Source organism: Dipteris shenzhenensis, chromosome 33, assembly GCF_047967505.1.
Source record: "Dipteris shenzhenensis isolate YYH24624 ecotype China chromosome 33, Dip_SZ_1.0, whole genome shotgun sequence".
Taxonomy (NCBI): Eukaryota; Viridiplantae; Streptophyta; class Polypodiopsida; order Gleicheniales; family Dipteridaceae; genus Dipteris; species Dipteris shenzhenensis.
In genome coordinates this window covers 21,963,379-21,987,159 of record NC_141628.1, presented here as the reverse complement: position 1 = coordinate 21,987,159, position 23,781 = coordinate 21,963,379, and the positions used below count along the sequence as shown (strand labels likewise).

At 42.3% G+C, this 23,781-nt stretch overlaps 1 protein-coding gene across 1 annotated transcript in view; it reads left to right on the top strand.

Annotated features, from left to right (window-relative positions):
- The window catches only part of LOC147879830 (thylakoid lumenal protein (Mog1/PsbP/DUF1795-like photosystem II reaction center PsbP family protein)), a 53,100-nt gene extending 31,290 nt beyond the window's left edge, over window positions 1-21,810 (top strand). The window contains exons 3-5 of the mRNA XM_087371824.1: window positions 2,414-2,525; window positions 11,313-11,540; window positions 21,517-21,810. Coding sequence (XP_087227950.1) covers window positions 2,414-2,525; window positions 11,313-11,540; window positions 21,517-21,581 — 405 coding nt within the window. The 3' untranslated portion in view covers window positions 21,582-21,810. The remainder of the gene's footprint in view (window positions 1-2,413; window positions 2,526-11,312; window positions 11,541-21,516) is intronic.
- The last annotated feature ends 1,971 nt before the right edge of the window (window positions 21,811-23,781 follow it).

Here is a 23,781-nt window from a genome sequence, read left to right as displayed (position 1 = left end):
AGCCTCATCTTGGAGTATCATGGTTCCTCATCATCTTATTGAGTTTTGTCAACTTGACATTGCTCTTGCTTCTCAGCCAGACCTCCAATGGGATCAGTGGACATGAGTTTGGATCTCATTTCTATCACTGCCTACAAAGTTTGGAGAATGCAGATGTAGAGGCTATGTAGGGGACTTTGGGGTGTGCATCGGCAAGGAGGACATTTTTTCTCAGAGAGTGGAGAGGCCTTCTTTTCTTCTTTGTGTCTCTTACTAGGATGGTGTGGCATTTTCAGCCATGAGCTTGGTTTCTTTCAAGATTTGCATCTGCTTAGATATTTTGAGTGGTACTTTACCACTGGTTTCTCATGCTCTACAGATGTATTTGTTCCTTAGATGTATTTGTTCCTTGAGTGTTCTGCTCTTGGCCATTTTTTGTATTCTTAATGAAATTCTATTTCATGAAAAAGTAAAATAAAACAAATAAATAAATGAAAAAGTCTATTTCATGAAAAAGTAAAATACATAGATAACTAAATACATGAAAAAGTCTATTTCATGAAAAGTAAAATACATAGATAACTAAATATATGGCTGTGCGAAAGCAATCCATTGGGAGGCAGCTAAGGGATTTCTTAACTATGTTAAGCAAACACCGACTTATGGAATAGAACACAATTGTTTAAAAACTATCAGAGATCATTGATAGTAGTTGGGTCGGTGGATGTCAAGATGAGATAAGATCCACTTTTGGATATTCCTTCAATATTGGATTAGACTTGGCGTCATAAACTAGCAAGTAACAATGCATTGTTGTTCTATCATCAATAGAAGCTGAATATAGAGTAGCTACAAATGCTACATGTGAAGGAATTGGGTTAAGGAGAAATCCTTATTGTTATTAACTTGTACAAAAAGGTCCAACTTCCTTATCGATTGATAAAGAAAGCTAAATTAAAATGAAGTTGGCTAAAGATCTTGTATTTCATGCTCAATAACACACATTGAAATGCAACACCATTTAACATTGTTAGCAACAAAATACAGTTGGTATATTGTCCAAACAAAGGATCATGTAGCAGATATCTGAACTAAACCTCTTGCCAAAATTAAGAAAGGGCAAATATTCAACTTGATGGTGTTAAGCCAAATCCACTTTTCATCAAGGGAGAGTGTTGGAAAAATGAATGATAAACTATGATTTAGTTCGTTGACCCACCCTCGGGGTCATTGGCTGGTTAGGATTATGAAAGGTTCCAAAAGAGTGGTAGTTAAGCCTTAGGTCCTAGGAGAACCGTGCCATGACATGACATCATTGGTAGTGGTTAGAGATTTTTAAGGGGCCACATGAGGTGGCATCCTCCCCCATGCATCCACCATGGATAGAGGGGATGGATGCCACCACGGAACCATTCTATTGGTCTGGTTTTTCCACTTGTTACAGAGGGAAGCACTCACCACTCCACACACTCCAGAGCAGCCAAGTGCAAGCTGACTAGGTTTATTAACCTTTACCGAAGGACAAAAAGGCATATGAGACAAAATCTACAATACATCATGGGAAGAATACCCTAGTAGAGGAACTAAGGATCCTTACTGCATGTCTGAAGATCTAATGTAACATGAAGCTGAACAAACCTGAAAAATCTAAAGCTGAAAAAGGCAAGGCATATTTTGAACGAGTGTATGTGATCTCAAGTAGATGGTCCTGTATGTCTTGGCCATGAATGATCGAAGCTTTACCTATTCCTTCTTGGGGTCCCATTGTGAATCATGTTGTCTATGGAGCATGCATAGTGTCTCGTACTGTCATCCTCTACCTTGCTCTGAAAGAAACCAAGAGGAGGCCTGCTAGACTGTAGTTACCACTCAATGAATTGCTGCAAAGAAATCCCAATCTGGGCTACAAGTTCTCTTGGAGACAGAGAGATGCTGCAGCAACTAGCTGCCCACACTAGAACCCGCAATAGTTACCCCCCCACATAGAATAGCTAACTGTAGTTATCCCCCACAAATACCATAGGTAGCAATCAAATGCACACACTGACATGAATTTCTGCAACGTAACGCCAACTACTCGCTAACTAGCTCTCCTGGAGAATTGGGGAGATGCTGCAGCAACTAACTGTTCACACTAGAAACTGCAGCAACAAGCTGCCCACACAAATGAACTTGCATCAGCTTCAACCTCAAAACTTTTGCTGCAGTCAGGAAACCTGAGAACTGGAGGAGATCTTCTTCTCTTCTGTTTCGGTATATAACTCTAATTAACAAGCAATCTACCTTTGATCCAGTAGAGGTGTTGAATTCTGACTTGCTGAGCAGGGCTACTAGAGTTTTGGAAGATGAGCTTGAGATGTCAACTTGTGAATTCTGTGGTCATGCATATATAGGCAAGGTTTCATTAAATTCTGTGTGCCATCTGTGGATGCAGGTCCCAGTTTCCATTGCTGATCTTGGAGGTACAGAGATTGACCTAAGATTTTCAAACAAGCAAGAAGGAAACTTAAGTGTTGTTGTGGCTCCGGTGTTGAGGTTTGCAAGTGGTGAGTATATGGTCCTCTGCTTAAAACAAGGATGCTTTTATCCTGCTTGGTTCGAGCTGTGCAGGTTTTTCTATAATCTCAGCGGTATAGTTTTAATTTACAATGAATTGGATATAATATTCCATTTCGATTTCACTTCTTCAAGCACATATGCATTATTCCTTTGGAGTTCTGGTCATAATTTGTATTTTCTCTGAAAAAGTGCCATCAAGGACATAGATGGCTGCAATCCATTTCTGTCCCTTTTTCAATCCTAAACATTGTGTTTGTATGAGGTTACGGTGTTTTTGTGGATGTTTATATATATTGGTTGCTGTGTGCACCTTTTTCACTTGGGAGATGCATTCAAAAGTCTTTCTGGACCTTAAATATTGCAGATTCAAGTGCACCAAGTCCTGCTAGGTTTTGGAAACTCACCTGCATAGGGATGCAGGGTCTATGAGACTCGCAGGACCAAGACCTTGACCTGTACCAGTTAGAACTATAATGGAACCTTATGCTCAGAGCCAGGGAATTTTTTGGAGTCATACACAGGACAAGACATCTTCTGCACAGAGACTAATCGAAGCCTAGAGCATCTGCTACCAGTAGTTTGTGGGTACACATGAGAATTTGCCTATCGGGATCAGACCAGAGAGGCCGGAGGAGTACGTGGATCTTGAGGGATTGCAGTTTTGTACCAATCATCTTTCACAGTGATGATCACCATGCAGAGATGCGACCCACATTGCTAGATTCCTTCGGATTTGGATCAGACCACATCATCAAGGGGTACCTAAATCGCAGTTTGCTACTTTCCTCCATAGACCTAACATACTGCTAGGAAGCTTCCGAAGGAGGAAGAGGCATCTCCATACTATACATGACCATCATAGAATTTTCGAGCTTCTTGGAAGTTCTCCGTCTTGGAGACTTCAACGCGCCGGGACCGTTGACCACTAGGTACCGATCATTGATTTTCAGCATGACTAGGTTATGTTGCCTGACATTACATGAGGCGGTATCCCCCAAGTTTGTGCAAATCGGCGATCCGATATGGGCAGGATGCAGGACTTGATCATGTACAATGTTATGGAGAAATGGTGATCTTCCGGTGGGCCCAGTTGTTTCCCACATGGAGGAGGGACCAGCATAGTTGACTATCTCATGGGATCCCTTGCCTTCACCTCTCACATCACATACTTCTTTATTCCCCTGTCACCTCTTGGAGCTGATCATACACACAGCTTATCCATCCCACTCACACCGTCCATTATCACTTACCTTATTTAGCTTATACATCAATGAGCGGGAGTCCTTATCATGACTCTAGGAGCCGCATGTTTCCCTTTGGTTGGATCCTTCGATTCCGATTCTCCTATATACAAATGATGTGGATCTACTCTCCTCCTCAGCTGAGGGCCTTCAATGGCATTTGGATGCACTCCAATCCTTCTATGAGACACATGATTTGAAGGTCAACCTGGGTAAATCCAACACATCCCTAGCAACCGCACATCGAGAGTAGTTAACCTTTGATGGGGCACCAATGGAGATCGTTGCATACTATACATATCTATGAATTGGATGAAAAGGGAAATCAGAGGAGCTGGTATGCTTAGACTTGCAGGCTTGGGGCTGCAATTGGATAGACTACCACTGTTTTAGTATATCCTTGAGGATCCATCCATGCCGCTTTGCTACCAAGAGTTAAACCAGGTTATCAGAGAGGATCTCTTGCAGCTCCACACACAGAGGTGAACTAGGTTATCAAAGAGGATCTCTTGCAGCTCCACACACACAGGACTTGGTTAGCACCTATTGAGATTTCGGTTAAACTCAGCTTCTACATAGTTCATTGCTTACAGATCTCAGAGGGGTTTACCAGACCATGGGGCTACACGGAGATTCATCTTCCACATGATTAGACAATTCTAGGTATCTTCGCACTGGCTATGGGTTGAGACAAGACACGGGCATTCTACGAGAGAGAGAGATATGGACTTTATGTGATATGCAAGAGATTGAGACAGAGGATCAATTTGCATTCAGATGCCTTGTGTAATTATGAGATCTATGGATGACATCATTCTCTATTTAGTAGCGGTAACAGAGTGGACTGGAGTTTCCTAGAGGGAACTAGTGGAATGGAGTTGTTATGCTCAAGTTGCTTAGGTAATATGACCTTGGAAGGGTCAGTCGGCATTTTCCCTTTACAGGACCGACAACCGTAAATAATCTACATTGCGCTTTATGTTTATGGTCAAAGGGATTTAATGTCAAGGTCATTAGAGAGGGTGGTTTGCATGGCTCTTTTCACGAATTTTTGCCTAAGGGCAAATGGTTCTAATGAATCCAAAGAAGGGGTAAAAAGGAACACCTACATGTGGCAATCTAGACTGATCTAGGGAATTGTGGTCATTTGCAGAAGAAAATCACATGAATTGATATGTAGAACTAGAATGCTTGGCCAGCTCCTAAGTATATGTCAAGTAGCTAATAATAGGCCAGTTGATCTAATGGCTTAGAATGTGCCACATGGCTTCCTAGGATTTTAGAGTTTCATAAAACACTCTAGTGCTGGCCAAGTAAAAATTGCTCGAATTGTGTGACTGTGCTACAAAGCAAGGCTTGGGGGGGAATTCTACAAATCACCGTCGTCATGCTTTCAAGGTTTAGGTCGAGTGGGAGTGATTATGTGGAGAGGTTGATGTGAATTGGTCGGCAGAGCATTTTGGCAATTTGTGGGGTTGAAGCCTTGAGACTACGTCGACCTGTAGAAGACCATTCGGTGTTCGTTAAAAAAACAAGCGCATATTGTCCTCTTCTAAGGTCGTCCATTGACAAAGATCGTGTTTTAGAAATCGTATTGGTGCTTTCCATTTGGAAAACGTGGATTTATGGTGATGTTGAGGAAGGTGGATTTGTTGAGTTCAACATCCAAAATTGAGTCATTCCACATGACTGCTGCCTTTGAATCTCTTCACGAGAAGTGGGTTGAACTCTGTGAAGTGTGTTTCTGAAGCAGCCCCAAGCTTTTAGAATAGCAGCCATGAGAGGGGAAGGAGGGGATTTGAGATGGGCTGAAGTAAATATCCATCTGCTGCTGTCCAACCAATCTCCCGTCTGGGGGCCAAGAGTAGAGAAGAACTGCTTGTTGACCCTACCTCCCTTATGTGTCCAAAATGACTCTCTGGCATGAAAGGCATACTCTGCTCTCTGATCTAAAAGTGATTGCTGCTGAGCCATTGCTGCAGCAAGGCACTCCTGAATCCAAGCATCTGTAGGCCTCTTTTGCTCCTCCCTCTGGAGGGCAGCCAATTGTTGGTGGATACCTATCTCATGCCTGACCTTCTTATACGAGCAACGGAAAGATAAAAGTCACTGATATCAGAGAGGGCTATGGCTAAGTCTGAAGGACAAAGCTGCCCATCCTGCAAATGGGATACCCAAGTCCTCAACATTGTCTCTCTAAAGCCCTCCTATGCATAGAAAGAATCTTGAATCCTAACACTGGCAGAGCGGCGACTCACATGGGGATCTGAGACCATCAAAACCATTGGAAAATGATCCGAAGTGGACACCTCAATTACAATGCAAATAGTACCACCTCTGCCAAGAGCCCAATCATCCACATAAAATCTGTCAATCTATGCATGTATAGGCATCTGCAATCTCCTGTTCGACCAAGAAAACAAGAGAGAATGTGGCTGAGTGTGAAAAGCATCATCATGCCAAGCATCCCTGCCACTGTACTGAAAAAGGAAGGCATCCCACACTGCTCTCTCTAGGGAGTGAATGCCACCTTTCCTACCACCCTTTTGTTTGAGGGCATTTCAACCATGTTGAAATCGCCCCCTATAATCCAAGCATCTGTAATATGTGACCAAGAGAGCAATTCCTTCCAAAAAAGAACACAATCCCCTCTAGAATTGGGTGCATAAAGGTTTAAGAGACCAACCTCATGCCCATCAATCAAAAGTATAATCCATTGAGCTCTGGAAGGGACCCGTGTCCAATCACCAAGGGGAGTATAGAAGAAGAAACAAAAATACAAGTACCTCCCCTGGTGCCCAAGGCGAGTGACCAAAAAGTGTGGCCTGAATGAAGCTTACCCGACTTGGAACAGTCCCTGGCATCCAATTTGTGTTCCTGAATCATCAAAATGTCCATGGGACCCCCGGTAACACCTGGATGAAGTTGGTTGTGAATCAGCTGTCTGCGGCGGCGGCGAGGTACACCCTCGAGGCCCTGAACGTTCCAACTAACAATTCTCATCTACGAGAGGAGGAGGCCGGATGGAAGATCCTACCCGACCTGGTAGCGGAGAAAGCCCTATCCTGTGAAAAATTCCTCGTGTCAAGAGGAGGGGAGTCAACTGGGGAAAACACCCCTCCCCCCCCCTGCTGAGGGGGAAATTTGTCCTGGAAGATGTGCTCCCCAAGCATGGAGGGTACAAACTCCTCCTCTTCAGCCAAGTCTGCCAGAACTGAAAAATGAATTCTTGCGAAGTACCTTTGGCGCAGGAATGCGAAGGAGTACCTCTGGCGCAGGAGTGCAAAGGAGCCCTGCGGAAGGAGGAGTGGAACCAATAACCCCCTTGTCTCTATTGGAAGGTTTTGGTTTGAGGTGACAAAGAAGATACATGACATCTGTTAAGGTTTTGAAGCCTTGCACACATACCATTTCTAGGCAGGGCTTCAAAACCTGAAATCTTCATCCTCTTAATCTATCCTCTTAATCTATTGTTCTACAATCTTAGGCTATTCGTTTTACAGTCCTCCTAATTCTTGCTAGTAGACTTCATTCATTAGTTTGATCGGGGTGTGATCAGGTGCACAAGGCTTAAAAGAATTGATAATCAGAGGGTTTTAATTTGGAAAAGAGTAGATGCCAGTAGGAAAATTCCAATTAGAAAGTTGCATAGAATTTCATGGTTTATGGATTTCTATTATAGTCTGTGATGAAATCTTGTTTTTTTCCATCCATAAATGGGCGGAACTGGACGAAAATTCAGTTTAAAGGCACTTTTCAACATCTTTGAATGCCTGGACGTGAAGTCAAAGAAAATTGAAAACTGAGCACAGGATAAATTGGAGCAAGGAGCTTTGTATTGCCTTTTGAATTCAGTTCTAGTTTATATGCAAGTTGGGATTTCAGCTTTGGGTAGTATGAAAAAAAATTAGATTTGAGACTCTTTGGACAGAGGGAAAGCATGTTTGAGGAAGGGGTGGATGCATAGGATTAGGAGTCCCGGCTGGCATAGCAGGTGTCACACTTTTTGTTGCCTGTACTTTGATTGGTAGAATTGTGTTGTTAGAGGATGCCTTATAACAAAGAAGGCACAACAGTGACAAGCTAACGTAGGGCAATTCGAATTGAGAGATGGTTCGAAATCTATCTGCAAGACCATCTAGAAAAGTCTCCTATAGAGCTTGAAACCATTATGCTTACGGTCGAGCTTGTGAAGCCTAAGGTACTTGATATTGCCAATTATAGACCGGAAAAGTATTCTGGCCAGATGTCAATATGTAGTTTGGATGCCATAGAGAGTTGCTTTCTCAAAATGGGATGAAGCATTCGCCATTTGTGAAATCACAAATGGCGTAAGAAAAATCCCTAAGGTCACCCGTATTTTTACTGAGGTAGCGTATAGGTGGTAAATAACAAGAGGATAAAATGGCATCCGTTGCGTGGGAGGGGTTCAAGAAAGAATTCAAAAAACATTTTCTGCCTCCTGACGAAGCATCTTGAGCTTGGGATAAGTATAGGTGCCTTCATCAGAAGAATTTGAATGCACCGACAAGTTTGGGAAATGCATAATGAAGATATCGAAACCTCTTTCTCAATTAGTGCAAGTAAAAGATTTTCTTTTCGGATTGAATGATAGAATTAAAAGTTCAGATGAAGCAATAGCTATAGCTAGAACTATGAAGATGGCAGAGGCAAGCCAAGCGGATCTGTGCAGGCATGGGATTAGTGTGAGTACTCCAAACCCAAAAATAGTGGGTTGCAAAAGAGGTGGGTTAGAAAGCTCAGTGCTCCATAGCCAAGTGGCCAAGCCAAGCAGGCAAAGCCGGTTGAGCCTAGTATCACCGTTGGAGTGGAAATAAAAGTAACTCCAATGGCAGCCCAAGCTTGGTCAAAATCCTCTTAAACCCCATAACCAAAAGATAAAGCGAGGAGAGAAGGCTTATGCTGTTGACGCCTTCATAGCCGTCAACAGAAAGATTGTACGTGCAACAAGGAATGCCAGATGGTTGAGGTGGTAGTTTCAGGGAAATGCAAGAGAGTCCTAGAGCTAACCAGATGCAGAATTCGACTATCGGAGATTGGTATTTATGTTATTGTGTGTATCTATTGTAAGTTAATGAATAGTGTACCTGATAACATTCTATCTAAGCCCACAACAATAGCGTATATATCTTTAGTGATACAGAGTTAATTAAAATGAAGGGGCAAGTGGCCAATCATAGTGTTTTTGTTTTGTTTGACTCGGCGTCGCACACAATGTAATTAACTCCAAGCTCGTGAAGAGGTGGAAACTAAAAACTAGTCCATGTAACTATGCTTATACAATTAGAATGGTAGATGGAAGTTCTATTGAAGTATGGGACCTAAGGGTTACCCAATTAGAGCTTCAGATTCAGGACTACATGAAGAAGGTAGACTTTTGAATCGACCAGGCTTGCTGACGCAGATATAACTTTGGGAAAGGCATGGTATTCTAGGAGGAATCAAACCATTGATTGGAGAAAGCACATTTATCAGGTCATGAAGAATGATGAGCAATACGTTCGGCGAGGTAAAAAGGATTTGCCTCAAGGTCCGTTAGTCTCTGTGATGGAAGTTCAAAAAACTCTAAAAGAGTTTTTATTTCTTTGTACAACATCGGTAGAGTCGATTGGTGGTCTGTCGACTATCATTGACGCCACCCAAGATGTGGGAATGACCAACTTTGTTGATCAGATTGCAGAGTTCTTTGGTTGTTTTAGGGATGAGTTGCCTTATGGGTTACCTCCAAAGCAGAATGTTAACACAAGATTGAACTTATCCGAGGGGCTGAACCTGTAAACGGGCCTCCCTGTAGATTAGGTTCCACTGAAGAAGTCGAGATGCAAAGGCAACTGAAAGAATACCTCAAGCTAGGGTAGATTCCATCGAATTCTCATCTTTTTCTTTGCTAGTGATAGCGAAGAAGGAATAAAATGACACCTTTCGTTTCTATATAGATTACAGATGATTGAACAATATCACTGGTAAGCATTGGTATCCAATGGCTCAGATTGATGACTTGCTAGATGCATTGTAAAGCTATACCTATCTTTACACACATATGGAAACGTTTGACAAAGAAACCCTAACTATGAAAGTTAACTAAAAACTTTTTATTGCATGTAAAGAAACTTGACTACAAATATAGTCTTGGGTCCTCCTCATCCCTGTGGGGCTTGTTGGAAGACCTTGAGCTTATATCATTGCATAACTGGTTACAAAGTTTTTCTCAGAGTTTCTTCACTCCAAGTCTTTGGCTGCAAGAAAGTGTGCCAAGTTATCACCCCAATATTGTGGGCCGTGGTTATTTCTCGAAAGAATAGGCAACGTAGCCTATAGATTGGAGTTACCATAGGGTTGTAAGGTCCACCCAATGTTTTATGTTCTCGTTTAAAATATTTTTTGCACCCAAGTGACTCACTAATCGAGGGTGTTGTTTTGTTTCAAGAGATAGAGGATAATGCAAGGTGCAAACCAACAACAAGAATCTTGGACCGAGGAACAAAACAAGTACGAGATGGAAAGATAACCACAGTGTTGGTTACATGGCATGGTTTAGCCCTATTTGAGGCGTCTTGGGAATTTGTGTACTAGTTGCTCTGAGCATTCCCATATTTCATCTCATCGAGAACGTCGATGCTTAACCTGGGAAGGAATGTTATGCTCAAGCTGAGGTAACATGACCTTGGAAGGGTGAGTCAACATTTTTCCTTTAGAGGACTGACAATTGTAGATCCTTTATAATCAACACTTGGATTCTAACCATTGGATCACATAGCATTGCATTTGTGGATGCAAAGAAAACCAGAGGATGTGGTAGGGCATTGTGCACTTGTTTGGCAGAATGAGGAGAGACATTTGCTACATCACTTGGTGGGGATTAGCGCCTCAGCCTACTCAGTCAAATCTTACAGGTCTTCCATGAGAGAGCGGATTTGGATATGGCCATTTTCATTATGAGGGGAGCTTCCTCAGCTTATCACTCTAGAGGTAGTGTTGGTTTACATGCCTAGAGCCAGGCCCCCTTCATAGACTCGGCTTGGGAAATCATTGCTGGCCTCACTACATGGCTAATTTGGAGATCTAGATGCACAGAGGCCTTAAATGGGACCCACACCTATGCTTCTAAGCCGCTCTCAGTGTTTTGACACATTGTCATGACTTGGAGCACAGTTTAGGCTCACCATTGGCAGCCATGGCCAGGAGATCGGCTTTTATGAGGGAGTGGGACCATAGTTTATTCTTCCCTTACATTGCTAGAGGGCACTTACACTGCCTAGAATTTTTAAGGAGCCTCACCTTGTCTCTATTTGAACTTTAGAGGTTGTTCACATAATTTCTTATGTTTCCATGTGCTTTGGTCATACTTAATAGAAGTTCTTGTCAACTATGCTTTTTATCTCTTGGCACTTTTATTTATGTGTTTATGTTGATAAAGAAAGTTTTGAGCATGCCGATAGTTTCCACACTCTTTTAAGAAATGTTGTGCATTTAATCTGAAAGTTCAAGCTTGTGTGAATTGGTGTTGCACAGATCTAGGAGATGATGCAAGGATCGAAAAAGTTGGACCACCAGAGAAAGTCATCGATGCTTTTGGGCCAGAACTTGTAGGTCAAAACGTGGAAGGTCAAGTGAGGGATATGGAAGTTAGTGAACACGATGGAAGGAAGTACTACTTTTATGAGCTTGAAGTACCACATGTTTTGATCACTGCGACAGCTGCTGGAAACAGAGTTTACTTGATGACTGTCAGTGGTAATGGTGAGTTCGATCTCTCATTTTTCTCTCTGCTGTGGATTATATTAATGAGTCAAAAATATAGTTCCTCCTTTCTAACTTTCAAGTTCGAATCAAATGGAAACCTTATTTGGGCTTGTGCATAGCATACATGTTCCAAAGGAAATTGAAAGATGCTATCCCTATGAGCAGCTGAATAATAATTGATTTCTAAGTTCTAGGTGCTTCGAATATTGTTGGCAAGTCCATGGAATGCTCAAGTGTTGTGTGGAAATTGTACCTTGGGAGCTCCAAGTAATGAACTGTACCAAATATCTCAATGAGAAATATGTATGACATGAGGCTTTTTTTTTGTGGGTTGGGCGATTTATACATTTACACTAGGAACTTTTCAACTTTGTTGATCCTGTGACCTTTAGCTGACCTATTTTTCCTTCAACATAAGGATGAGGTAGTGGACTGATGAGAACTTACCTTTTGGGCAACAGTTTTTGCTTTGTATATCTTACAGTGCATGAAGAGTGTGTTATGGCTCATTGCCTTAAAGCAATGATGAGTCCTGAAGGTGTTATATTCGTTATATTCTTCCCTCTATGGATGGGAAACAAACAGATTCTTGGTGCTCGTTGTTCTCTTGGTTACTTAAGTTACTGGTTGGGGGAATAAGAACTATTAGTATCTCACTTCGAGGCTATGTATTTTCAAGATCCAGCTATTGTTAAGGAGATTCCATGTTCATCTTGGCTTTCCTCTTACTCTTTCTTGTTTGGGACTCCCTTGCAAAGGTTTTCTTCAGTGACTTGAGAGCCCTTTTGAAAAGGACATAAGCCTGTAATCGCATAAACTTTGAGACTGAATGCTGAGAGAGCAAAGGAATCAATAGCTTGCAAACCAGTAAGGAGAGAGTGGAAATATGCTGTAGCTTGCAAACCAGTAAGGAGAGAGTCTCATATTCAAGAAACACAGTATATATGAAGGCCACCATCTCTATGAGAGATAAGATGCCTTCTACAAATCAGGCTGTCCACTACAGTGTATCCTCTACTCATGCAAATGGACGCACTTAAGTGAGGGTCTATAGACTTTTCATCTTCACTAACAGATGCAATTGCAACAGCATTGCCTGTAGTTATACAAACGGACACGCTTAAGCTAGGGTCTATAGGCCTTTCGTTTTAGTAAAATATGCAACTTATGATGGAGATTTCCAACAATGCCTCCCTTCATGTGATGTGAGTCAATCCCAGTTTCTCTTTTGCCTATGATAGTTTTTGCACAATAATATTATTGGCATTTTAGGCTATCTTATAACGCCTTGGGGGACAGGCGTTTGAGGAGAGGCAGCACAATGCGCACACACGACATGTGGCAAAAAGGCACTCCATGCATGGTCCCCACTCATGATAAGGTGGCACATCTAGTAAGGGATGGCGGAGGCATCGCCAACTAAGGCCAGGGAAGGAACCCGGCATAAAATGTGTCACAAGGAGGGGTACTCACCCTACTCTCATGTGGGACCCCTCGAGTACGTATGACTTGAGGACAGGTGTTGAAGCATGGGAAATGGCAACCACATGTGGATGACACATGGACCAGCAAGCCCAACGAATAATAATAGGACCCTATAACAAGGAATCCAATGATGTGTGTCAGTCCATGATACATTGTGTTTCTACCTCCTCCTTGATCCTCATTTTTCATTTCCTAGTGCAGCCTTCCCCCCTTTTTGGTGCCCTTGAAGACCTCAAAAGACCCAAGCATTTATTTTGGGCACTCCATACAATTTGTTTCATCGCGCCACCCTATCAACTAGCCTGTTCGGGCCCTTGAATGTTATTTTGTCCTTTATGTGCTTGCCAGCTGTCTGCTGTTTTTGCACCTATCCTTGCCCTGTCTGCCAGACCTACCTCATGCATTGCAATCTCCACATGCAGGATCTCCAGATGTAAGCACATGGGTTTTGTTGCTCTACATGAGCTTTGCCAATATCACAGGTTATGTGTTCTAGTTTTTGCGATGCTGTTAACTGCTGTACCTAGATGATGTTGTGGTGCCCTCCCATAGCCCGTTGACTCTACACACTCTCCATTATGCACATTGTTGCCTTTTCTATCTCCATCAGAGCCCCGAAATTCCCTAGATGGATGTAGTATGCCACATGTCTTCATTTTAGGGGAAGACTAACCAAGCCATCCTCACTTTCCTCCACACATTTTCGCAAAAACTTGTCAAGAGGCAGATTACTGTCACTGAAGTAAAATTCCACCTATCGAAGGATTTGGGCGGAGGTCTTCTCATCAAAGGAAAGTTCCATGAAGCCAAAATAACTCTGTAGTGTTGTTTGACTGAGCATCAACGCACAATGTAATTAACTCCAAGCTTGTAAAGAGGCTGAAACTAAAGACTAGTCCATCTGACTATGCATATACAGTGAGAATGGCAGATGGAAGTTCAACTGAAGTATGGGACCAAAGGGTTACCCAGTTGGAGCTTCGAATTCATGACTATGCTGAGAAGCTTGATTTTGAAATGACTAAGCTTGCTCTTGCACACATAGCCCTGGGTAAGGCTTGGCATTCTAGAAAGAATCCAGCCATAGATTGGAAAAAGCACGTTTATCAATTCAAGATGAATGATGTGTTGTATGTCTTACGATGTGAAAAAGATATACCTCAAGGACCGTTGGTTTCCGTAATGGAAATTCGAAAAGCTCAAGAAGAGTTTTTGTTTCTTTGTACAGCATCGGTAGAGCCGATTGATGATTCTTCGGCTAGCACTGATGTTGCTCAAAATGGAGAGATGGCCAAGCTGGCTGATCAAATAGCAGAGGAGTCTGATTGTTTTAGGGATGAGCTACCTTATGGGTTACCTCCAGAGCGGAATGTTCAACATAAGATTGAACTAATCCCGGGGGCAGAATCTGTAAATAGACCTCCCTATAGGTTGACTTTTACCAAAGAGGCGGAGGTACGAAGACAACTGGAAGAATACCTCAAGTTGGGGCAGATTCAACCAAGTTTCTCACCTTTTGCTTCGCCAATGATATTAAAGAAGAAGAAAGAGGATACTTTTTGCCTTTGTATAGATTACAGAGCATTGAATAATATCACGATTAAGCACAGGTATCCGATGGCTTGGATCGATGATTTGCTAGATGCATTACATGGGGTCGTAATTTTCAGTAAGATAGATCTTAAATGTGGCTACCATCAGATCCGTATTAGAGCCGAGGATGTGCATAAAACCGCTTTTAGAAGCAGGTTTGGACATTATGAGTTTTTGGTAATGCCCTTTGGACTTACCAATGCTCCAGCTACATTCGTCATGCTTATGAACGATTTACTACGTCCGTATATCGGAAAGTTTGTAGTAGACTTTATTGACGATATTCTGGTATTCAGTAAAAGTATTACTGAGCATCATGAATACTTAAGAATAGTGTTCAGTGCTTTGAGGAAAGCCAGTCTTTAAGTAAATAAAATGAAAATGCCATTGTCCATGCTCTGAAAATATGGAGACATTATTTCTATGGGTCAGAGTTTTATGTTGATGTAGAAACATTTTTATGAACAACCTGACTTGAGAGGCCGCCAGGCTAGGTGGGCAGAACTCATGCAGGAGTTTAACTTGACAATTCGGTACCGAAGAGGAAAGGATAATAAAGTTGCTGATGCGTTGTCACGCATTATGCATAATATGAGTTTCACGGTATTAGAGAGTGCTCTAATGACCGAGATTAGTGAAACTGAAAAGGTGGACGAGTTCGTCCAGAGCCTTTGCCCTAAAGCTCATGTATTCAAACCCGGGGAAAGGGATGACTTGGCATCCAGAAAAGGCCAAACTTATGCAAGATATGCCATAAGTGATGGTATGCTGAAAAGAAATGGCAAGGTAGTAGTACCTAATCAGAATGACCTCAAGCAGAGAGTCATTCAACAATGCCATGATAGCCCATGTGCGGGACATCCAGGAGTCGAGAAGACATATGATCTCATGAGACGAGATTTCTTTTGGCCAAAGATGAAAAAGCATATTCATGAATATGTGACACGTTGTTTTTCGTGTCAGGTAAGTAAGGCAGAGCGGGTGAAGCCACCGAGACTTTTACAGTCCTTGGAGATACCACTAGGTAGGCGGGAGAGCATTTCCATGGACTTTATTATAGGTTTGCCTACGACACAAGATGGATATGATTCTATCCTTGTGGTGGTTGATCGTCTTACCAAGATGGCTCACTTCATTCCAACTAGAGAGTCTGTTAGTGCCCCGCAAGTGGCGGATTTGTTTATTAGACATATATTTCGTTTGCATGGATTACCCAAATCCATAGTGTCAGACAGAGATGTCAAATTTACCGGTCAATTTTGGACTACGGTGTTTGAGACACTAAGGACTGAGTTGGGAATGAGTAGTGGGGATCATCCAGAAACGGATGGTCAGACATAAAGAATCAACCAAATTTTAGAGGATATGCTTAGAGCATATGTGTCATTGAGGCAACATACATGGGACAAGTGGTTGCCATTGTTAGAATTTGCCTACAATGATAGAAAACATTCCTCTACAGGGTTCAGTCCGTTTGAGCTGAACTATGGTTATAGACCAGCGAATCCAACTATAGTTGGAATACCTCAGAGAGTGCCTAGTGCCACGAACTTTGTGGTTCAGATGCGGGAGATGCTAGCACTTGCGAGAGCTAACATCCGCCAAGCTATGGATAGAGCTAAGGCGTATGCGGATGAAAACTGATCCGTTAGAGAATTTAAGGAAGGAGAAAAGGTTTTTCTCAGAGTTCCTTCGTACTCTAAGTCTTTGACTGCAGGAGAGTGTGCTAAGTTATGACCTCGATATTGTGAGCCATGGTTAATTCTAAAAAGAATAGGCAAGGTAGCCTATAAATTAGACAAGGTTGTAAGGTGCACCCAGTGTTTCATGTTTCTCGTTTAAAGAAATTTTTGCATACAGGTGACTCAATAATCGAGGGTGTTATTTTGTTTCAGGAGATAGAGGATAATGCAAGACGCAAACCAATAGTAATCCTGGACCGAGAAACAATGCAAGTACGCAATCGGAAGATAACCACGGTGTTGGTTGCATGGCATCCCCGCTCTAACTTTATCACTCTATCCTCTCCTCTCTCTCTGTCACTTGTTCTCTCTCTCTCTCTCTCTCTCTCTCTCTCCTGGCCCCTGCCTTTTGCACATCGGCCCCCATGTCCTCATTCCGCCACTTGCGTCATCGTGCCATGGGTCTTCAGGATGCCATGGCGAGTTGCAGGTACCCTGTTTAAGCTGGTGAAACTGGCCACGTGGGTGGGCATTAAAGGCGTGATGATGGGTCACATGTTCTAGTGGTTCTGCCATTGTATCTGTCTGTCCATGCTCCGCTCGCCACCACGTGGCTCACTCTAGTCTTTGTCCGCGTGCTAGTTGGCGTGGTCCAGTCAGCTCTTCGCAACATGGTAGTCTTCATGCGGCTCTCACGGTTTGCTCTCTTTACCCTCTTCTCTTTGTCTTCTCTACCTCTATCAGAAGCTACCTGGGAATCCGTATATCAGTTACGGAGAGTATTCCCAGACTTCATCATCAAGGACACTGATGCCTGAAGAGGGAAGCTCAAGTCGAGGTAACATGACCTCGGAAGGGTCAGTCGACATTTTCCTTTAAAGGATCAATGTTGTATTATATTTGTTTGGACTTCATATAAATGATCAAAAAGGAATTAAGGTCAAGGTCCTTGGTGAGGGTGACATGGCACTAGACTAGGTGGATCTAAGGCTAAGGGACCTAAATGCATGAAATGTGCCAAGGGGCAAATGGTTTTAATGATATCCCAAGAGAGGGGTAAATGATGCATTAAGGAGGGACCCTAAAATGAAGACATGTGGCATACTAGATCCATCTAGGGAATTTTGGGGCTTGGTGGAAATTTTGTAAGCAAGAGCTTTAATGTAACGATTCTCAAGAGAGTGAGAGCTTACTACCACCGAGGTTGGTTGGGAGGACAATGTCTATGCCTGTGCCCGTGACTGATGAAAGGCTAGGAGTAAGCAGGTTGTGACGTAAAAATGTCAGGGAGCCTACTCATTGGATGAAAACTGTTCCATTAGTCCATCAAGAAGAAAATCATCCTGCAAACCTTGAAAGGGGCATGGAAGGCTACTCCATTCCTAAAATTCACGTTTTTCTATGGAGTGCATGTCGTGGAATGTACTCATCAGAAGCACTTGTCCAACAAGTTTCACTTTTTCTTATGGTGCGAAGGGGATGTGGAAACAGTAGGCCATACGTTTAAAACTGCCCAAGTATCAGATTCCTTTGGCACAGATGGTGGAGAACATGTAACATTGCACCTTCATTAACGCAGGGATTCTTTTAATAGGGAGACTTACACGTTGTTTACATCCTTGATGGGATTGTAAAAAATAGTTATCTACTAATGTAATTAGGTATCTATGAATATGCAAAGAGGATTTTAAATTGAACACCCCGTATGTATACATATGTCAGGAAGTGACCAATTATCATTGAAAAAAATAATATTTTGAAATAGGGCAATTTTAAGTACATATAGGAGGTGAGAACATAGTAGTACCAAATTTTCAATCAGTAGAAACAAGCGCCTTGCTCTTGCGGCGAGCTACATTTCCCTTGCATAAGAGGGCCTACACTCTTTTAAAGAATCAAAGAGCATAATACATCATAGTCTTAAAGAGACTATGAAGAAAATTTTGTTAAGAAGAAAGAGGTGCGATACAAGAATCACATCGGGACAAAGGTCTAAGTTTTTTTTTAAAACTATCTCAAATGTTGCTGCTGGAACCCATTTGGAGCTCAAAAAAGAACTGGTTTTGTTACTTAAATAATCCCTATGTTGGTAAAAAACCAAGTAGTCTCTAGGTTGGCAGAGTGGCCTTCAATGCTTTTAAGTGTTAAAACAATAGGGATCTATACAAGATAGCTCATTATAAGAGATGCTATGGCTAGCTGAGGATATCCGATCATCTGTTTTGCACTTTCGAATCCTGATTGTGTAACTAAGTGACACTGTTATGTTCCAGTTTGTGACAAAGTTTCCTTAGAGAGACCGATGGTAATGTATAACAATGTAAATAGTTTATTGTTATGTTGTGTCTAAATGTTTTGATCAAGGATTTGTCTGTCAAGGTCTTTGATTACAGGGTCCGAGATGATAAGGAGGCTTTGGAAGCCTCCATGCACATTAATGTTGGTTAATTTGTTAGCTATGCACCTAGGGTAAGTGCCTGGGGCAAGAATGTGGTTAATGTCTTCGGCTAAAGACCAAAAGGGGCTAAAGCTAAATAAATGCATTTTGGGGGGGACGGGAGGGCAGGCTTGGGGGGCTAGCAATCGAATAGGGCCTTCTATGGAAATGGAGACACCTTGATACATGCTTTGTGAATTACGACTCAAGCCTTTTGTGAATTACACCTTGATACATAGGCCCTTTGTGAATTACGTTTTGTGAATCGTGATTATTATCTGTCTAGCACTTGCTTGCAATGGTAGTGCTGCAAGGCAATCGATTATCGCAGCGCACGTGCTAGACAGAGAAATTGAAAGAAATCCAAGAACCAAGATGGGAGGGAGAGACAAAACAGTGGTGAATCGATTATTGGGGATAGAAAGTAGGATTGATGAGATTGATCAAAAGAGATGTCAGCATTCATCCGTCCAAGAGGGAAGAGAATCCAAGATGTGATTACATAAACATTGAAATATGAGAGCAGTCGTGCTGATTCCACTGCAGATTGAACAATCAATCGAGAGCATGATTCAACACGATGTGTGGAAAGGGGGAGAGCACTGATGAGCGCAGTAGTAGAAGAGTAGAAGGCAGCTGGTGGAGAGTAAAAAGGTCAACAACTGCACACAAGGAGAGTGAGAACTTTATGCTTTGTGAATTACTCCTTGATACACAGGCCCTTTGTGAATTACGTTGCGACTCAAGCCGACTCGTGCAAAAAGTTGTGTATGCAAGGTGTGTTGGCTGCATGGAGACATTGTCTCGGACAGCTGTGACTGGTCTTGGATGCTAGGGGATTGGACTCAACAATGTGGTGTGCTTTTATATGGGGACAGAATCAACAAGGAAGTTTTAACACCATAAAACAAGCTGTGGTCACAGGGCCGGTGTTAAAAATAGTTGATCCCCAGAAACCGTTGTTCCTGGAAACCGATGCAAGTGGCATTGCGGTAGGAGCAGTTCTCCTTAAAGAGGGAAGGCCAGTAGCCTTTGAAAGCAAGAAGCTTTCTCCCTCTCAGAGGAATTGGCCAACTCATGAATTGGAGTTGTATGCTGTTATCCATGCTTTGAAAACATGGAGGCATTATTTGTATGGTTCAGAGTTTTATGTGGATGTGGATCATGATACTCTGAAACATTTTTGTAAACAGCCTGACTTGAGGGGCCGCCAAGCTAGGTGGGCAGAGCTCATGCAGGAGTTTAATTTAACGATTCGGTACCGAAGAGGAAAAGATAATAAGGTTGCTGATGCGTTGTCTCGCATTATGCACAATATGAGTTTCACGGTATTAGAGAGTGCTCTAATGACCGAGATTAGAGAAACTCAAAAGGTGAACGAGTTTGTCCAGAGTCTATGGCCTAAGGCTCATATGTTAAAACCCGGGGAGAAAGAAAAGGATGACCTGGCATCCAGAAAAGGCCAAACATATGCAAGATATACCATAAGGGATGGTATGCTGAAAAGAAATGGCAAGGTTGTAGTACCTAGTCAGAATGATCTCAGGCAGAGAGTCATTCGACAGTGCCATGATAACCCATGTGCGGGACACCCAGGAGTCGAGAAGACATATGATCTCATGAAGCGAGATTTCTTTTGGCCAAAGATGAAAAAGCATATTCATGAATATGTGACACGGTGTTTTTTGTGTCAGGTAAGCAAGGCCGAGCGGGTGAAGCCACCCGGACTTTTACAGCCCTTGGAAATACCACTAAGTAAGTGGGAGAGCATTTCCATGGACTTTATTGTAGGGTTGCCTACAACACAAGGAGGGTATGATTCTATCCTTGTGGTGGTTGATCGTCTAACCAAGATGGCTCACTTCATTCCGACTAGAGAGTCTGTTAGTGCCCCGCAAGTGGCGGATTTGTTTATTAGACATATATTTTGTCTGCATGGATTGCCTAGATCCATAATGTCAGACAGAGATGTCAGTGGTCATTTTTAGACAACGGTATTTGACACACTAAGGACTGAGTTGGGTTTTTTATCTGATTTTCTCCGTCAGCTCTCACGCTTCAGCAAGATTGGCTGGGTGGAACAAATTTGGTGCTACTCCCGTGATCTGCTTGGAGTTAGAAAATTAGTGTCTGACAGGGACTGCATTGATTTCCCACTTCTTTTGCCCGCATCATGAGAGAGTTTTGGAAAGTATAAACCCCAATAATATTGCAGAAATATCATTTAAGAAACTTGTTTTTGACTCATAACATCTTCTGGGCACTTTATGACCATTCTGCATCCTGTGCATCTTTTTCATTCTCACATGTGATACAACGTATTCACCAATAATCTGCCTTCATAGCACAGGCTGAATGATGCCTTATTTGAGTATTTGTAGCATTACTTGTCTGCTGTTTTCTAGCAGAGGTTTCTGCAATAATGCAACGGCTTAAATGTTACTATCATAAACTTTTGAGTGGGGAGCTTTAACTCTGATCCATCTCGAGAGACTACTATCATGCAATGTAGACATTTAAGAAAATGTAGAAATGTCAGCAATGCATACTTGCAAATCAGTTTCACGAAAAAAAAAGTCCTTTTTTGCCACATTTCAAGCACCACACAATGTGTAACTTGCAGGAATGGTGGTATAAGGTGCTTTATCTGCAGTGCAATCTTAAAGGTTTTTTTAAATTTCTGTGAACGTGACATCATTAGTTTTCTGAGGATTCAGGATTCATCATCAAAATAGAATAGAATTTTTCTAATTTCATCTGGGATGTCTGTGAGCAGCTCGACAGTGGAAGAAATATGGTGGTGGACTGAAGCAAATCGCAGAATCTTTTAGAGTGGGTTGACCTTACTTCAGGTTTATCTTTAATTTACTCTAGTAAAATCCATTCATGATGAATAACACAAAGCATAGGTAGCCTGTAGCTTTTTGTCTTTCAATGTAATCATTAGGCTATTGTGTCACAGACTAGCACTGATACAAATGCCACTTGCCTGTAACTTTGACTTCACTGACTGTAATATATCATTGAAGTCTGTAATTTAGAACGAAGGTGGAGAAGTTATATTTATTAATGCAATTCATACATATTTTCAGCTTTTTCCTTACTGTGTTAAGGAATTTGTCTGTGTTAAACAAGACCTAGTCTGGTTTCAGAAATTTCAGATCTCTTCTTTTCTTATCTGTCTTATATTACCTTTTCGATTTCTCAATATGCACTTTAACTTGTATACTTCTTCATGCTCAGAAAATTCATCAGCAGCTAGCACCATACCCCCAATGTGTATGTATGGTATGGGAAGAGCTTGACCGTACATGATCTCAAACAGATCTCTTTTGGAGATGAATAGTGTTATGGATAAAATTGTCTAAGGAAAAAGGCATTAATATGTATGTGTGTTTGTATATGTGGCAATAGTATAATCAAATATGGTGTGCATAGGGCCCAAGGTTGAGGTGGCAAGGCATGACCATGTGCCACCCTTCCATGTAAAAGGTCCCATAAGGTGTGTTGTACATAATCATAATAGTAATATTATAAAATGCAAGGTGGCATGGCTCCTCCATGTGCCACCCCTCCACCTAGGATGCAATAATTGAGATATGGCTCAAAGTCCATGGGAGAAGCAATATAAAATGGGTGGAGATGGCTATTATATTGAGTTATTCCCTCCATATGGGATAGGCCCATGTGGGGGAGGTATAGAAGGACAAAGAGAGCTAGTTAAATAATGGGGAAAGTAGGATGAGGCGGCAAGATTCCTTGTGCCAACCCTCCACTTGTCCTCCTAGAGGTTTGAACCTATTATAAAATTAGAAAGAGACCTAGGGAGTATCATAGACTTGAGATAAGGGGCTTGATTTATGCAGAAAATGGAGGCAAAGGGTTGTCGCACACAATTGAGAGTGCGCACCCACCTAGCCCACATGGAAGACTTTTCCACACACACCATGCATGTGGGAGGATACATTAATGTGGAGAGACCCCCTCTTTTGGCTATAAAAGGAAGGGGCTATTCCTTGATGAGACACGCTCATTCTTGTAAAGCCACCTAGCTAGTATTTTGATATTTCCCTCTCATCCCTCCTTTCTAATAAAGTATGGTTCACTTCCCTTGATGTCTACATCTCAACATTCCTCATCCTATCATGTACTTGCTTCTCTTCCCACTCTCCCTTTCCCCTTGTGTCATAGTCTCCCTTTTCCTTCCCTCCACTTCTAATTCCTTATTCATCCCTATGACATCCCTTCGCCCTCGTGATCTCCTTTTCTCTATGGCCTTTGAGCGTCGCCATACTTAGTCTCTAGCCTTTGGTCTCGGTTTCTTTTCCGGCTAAAAGTTTTGGTGTGGCTGCTGGGATACGAATCTCCACGGCTGTTGGCGAATCTTCTATTCGTACGGGTTACATCAACAAAACTATACCATCTGTGCTCTTTCTAAGCTACTGCGCGTGCATTCGCTTCGTGCGTCTCCTGCGCTTCAGTTCTCTGGACTACTGCGACTTCTGGTTGCGGACAGTTTTCTGCGCTTCAGTTCACTGGACTGCTGCGACTTCTGGTTGCGGACAGTTTTCTGCGCTTCAGTTCTCTGGACTGCTGCGATTTCTGGTTGCGGACAGTTCTCTGGACTGTTGCGACTTCTGGTTGCGGACAGTTTTCTGCGCTTCAGTTCTCTGGACTGCCGCGACTTCTGGTTGCGGACAGTTTTCTGCGCTTCAGTTCTCTGGACTAATCTGGTCGCAGACTGTTTTCTGAGCCCCTGCAAAAGAGTAACAGCAGATCCCGCGCCCCCCCTATCTCTTCTTCTTCTTCTCTTTCTCTTCTCCTTCTCCTCTCCTCTCCTCTCTTTTTATTAAAGAGTAGGATTGGAACCCAAGACCTCCCCCTTCACAAAAGAAAGTCTTATCATTGGGCTAACAAGTTGGAAGTGGTAAAAATGTAATGATTTTTGTTCATATATTGAAATTGCAGGAGCTGTAACTCTCTAACCATAAGGAGTTTGCTCTTGTTGTAAAAAGCAAAAATATTTCATTTTATGTTCTCT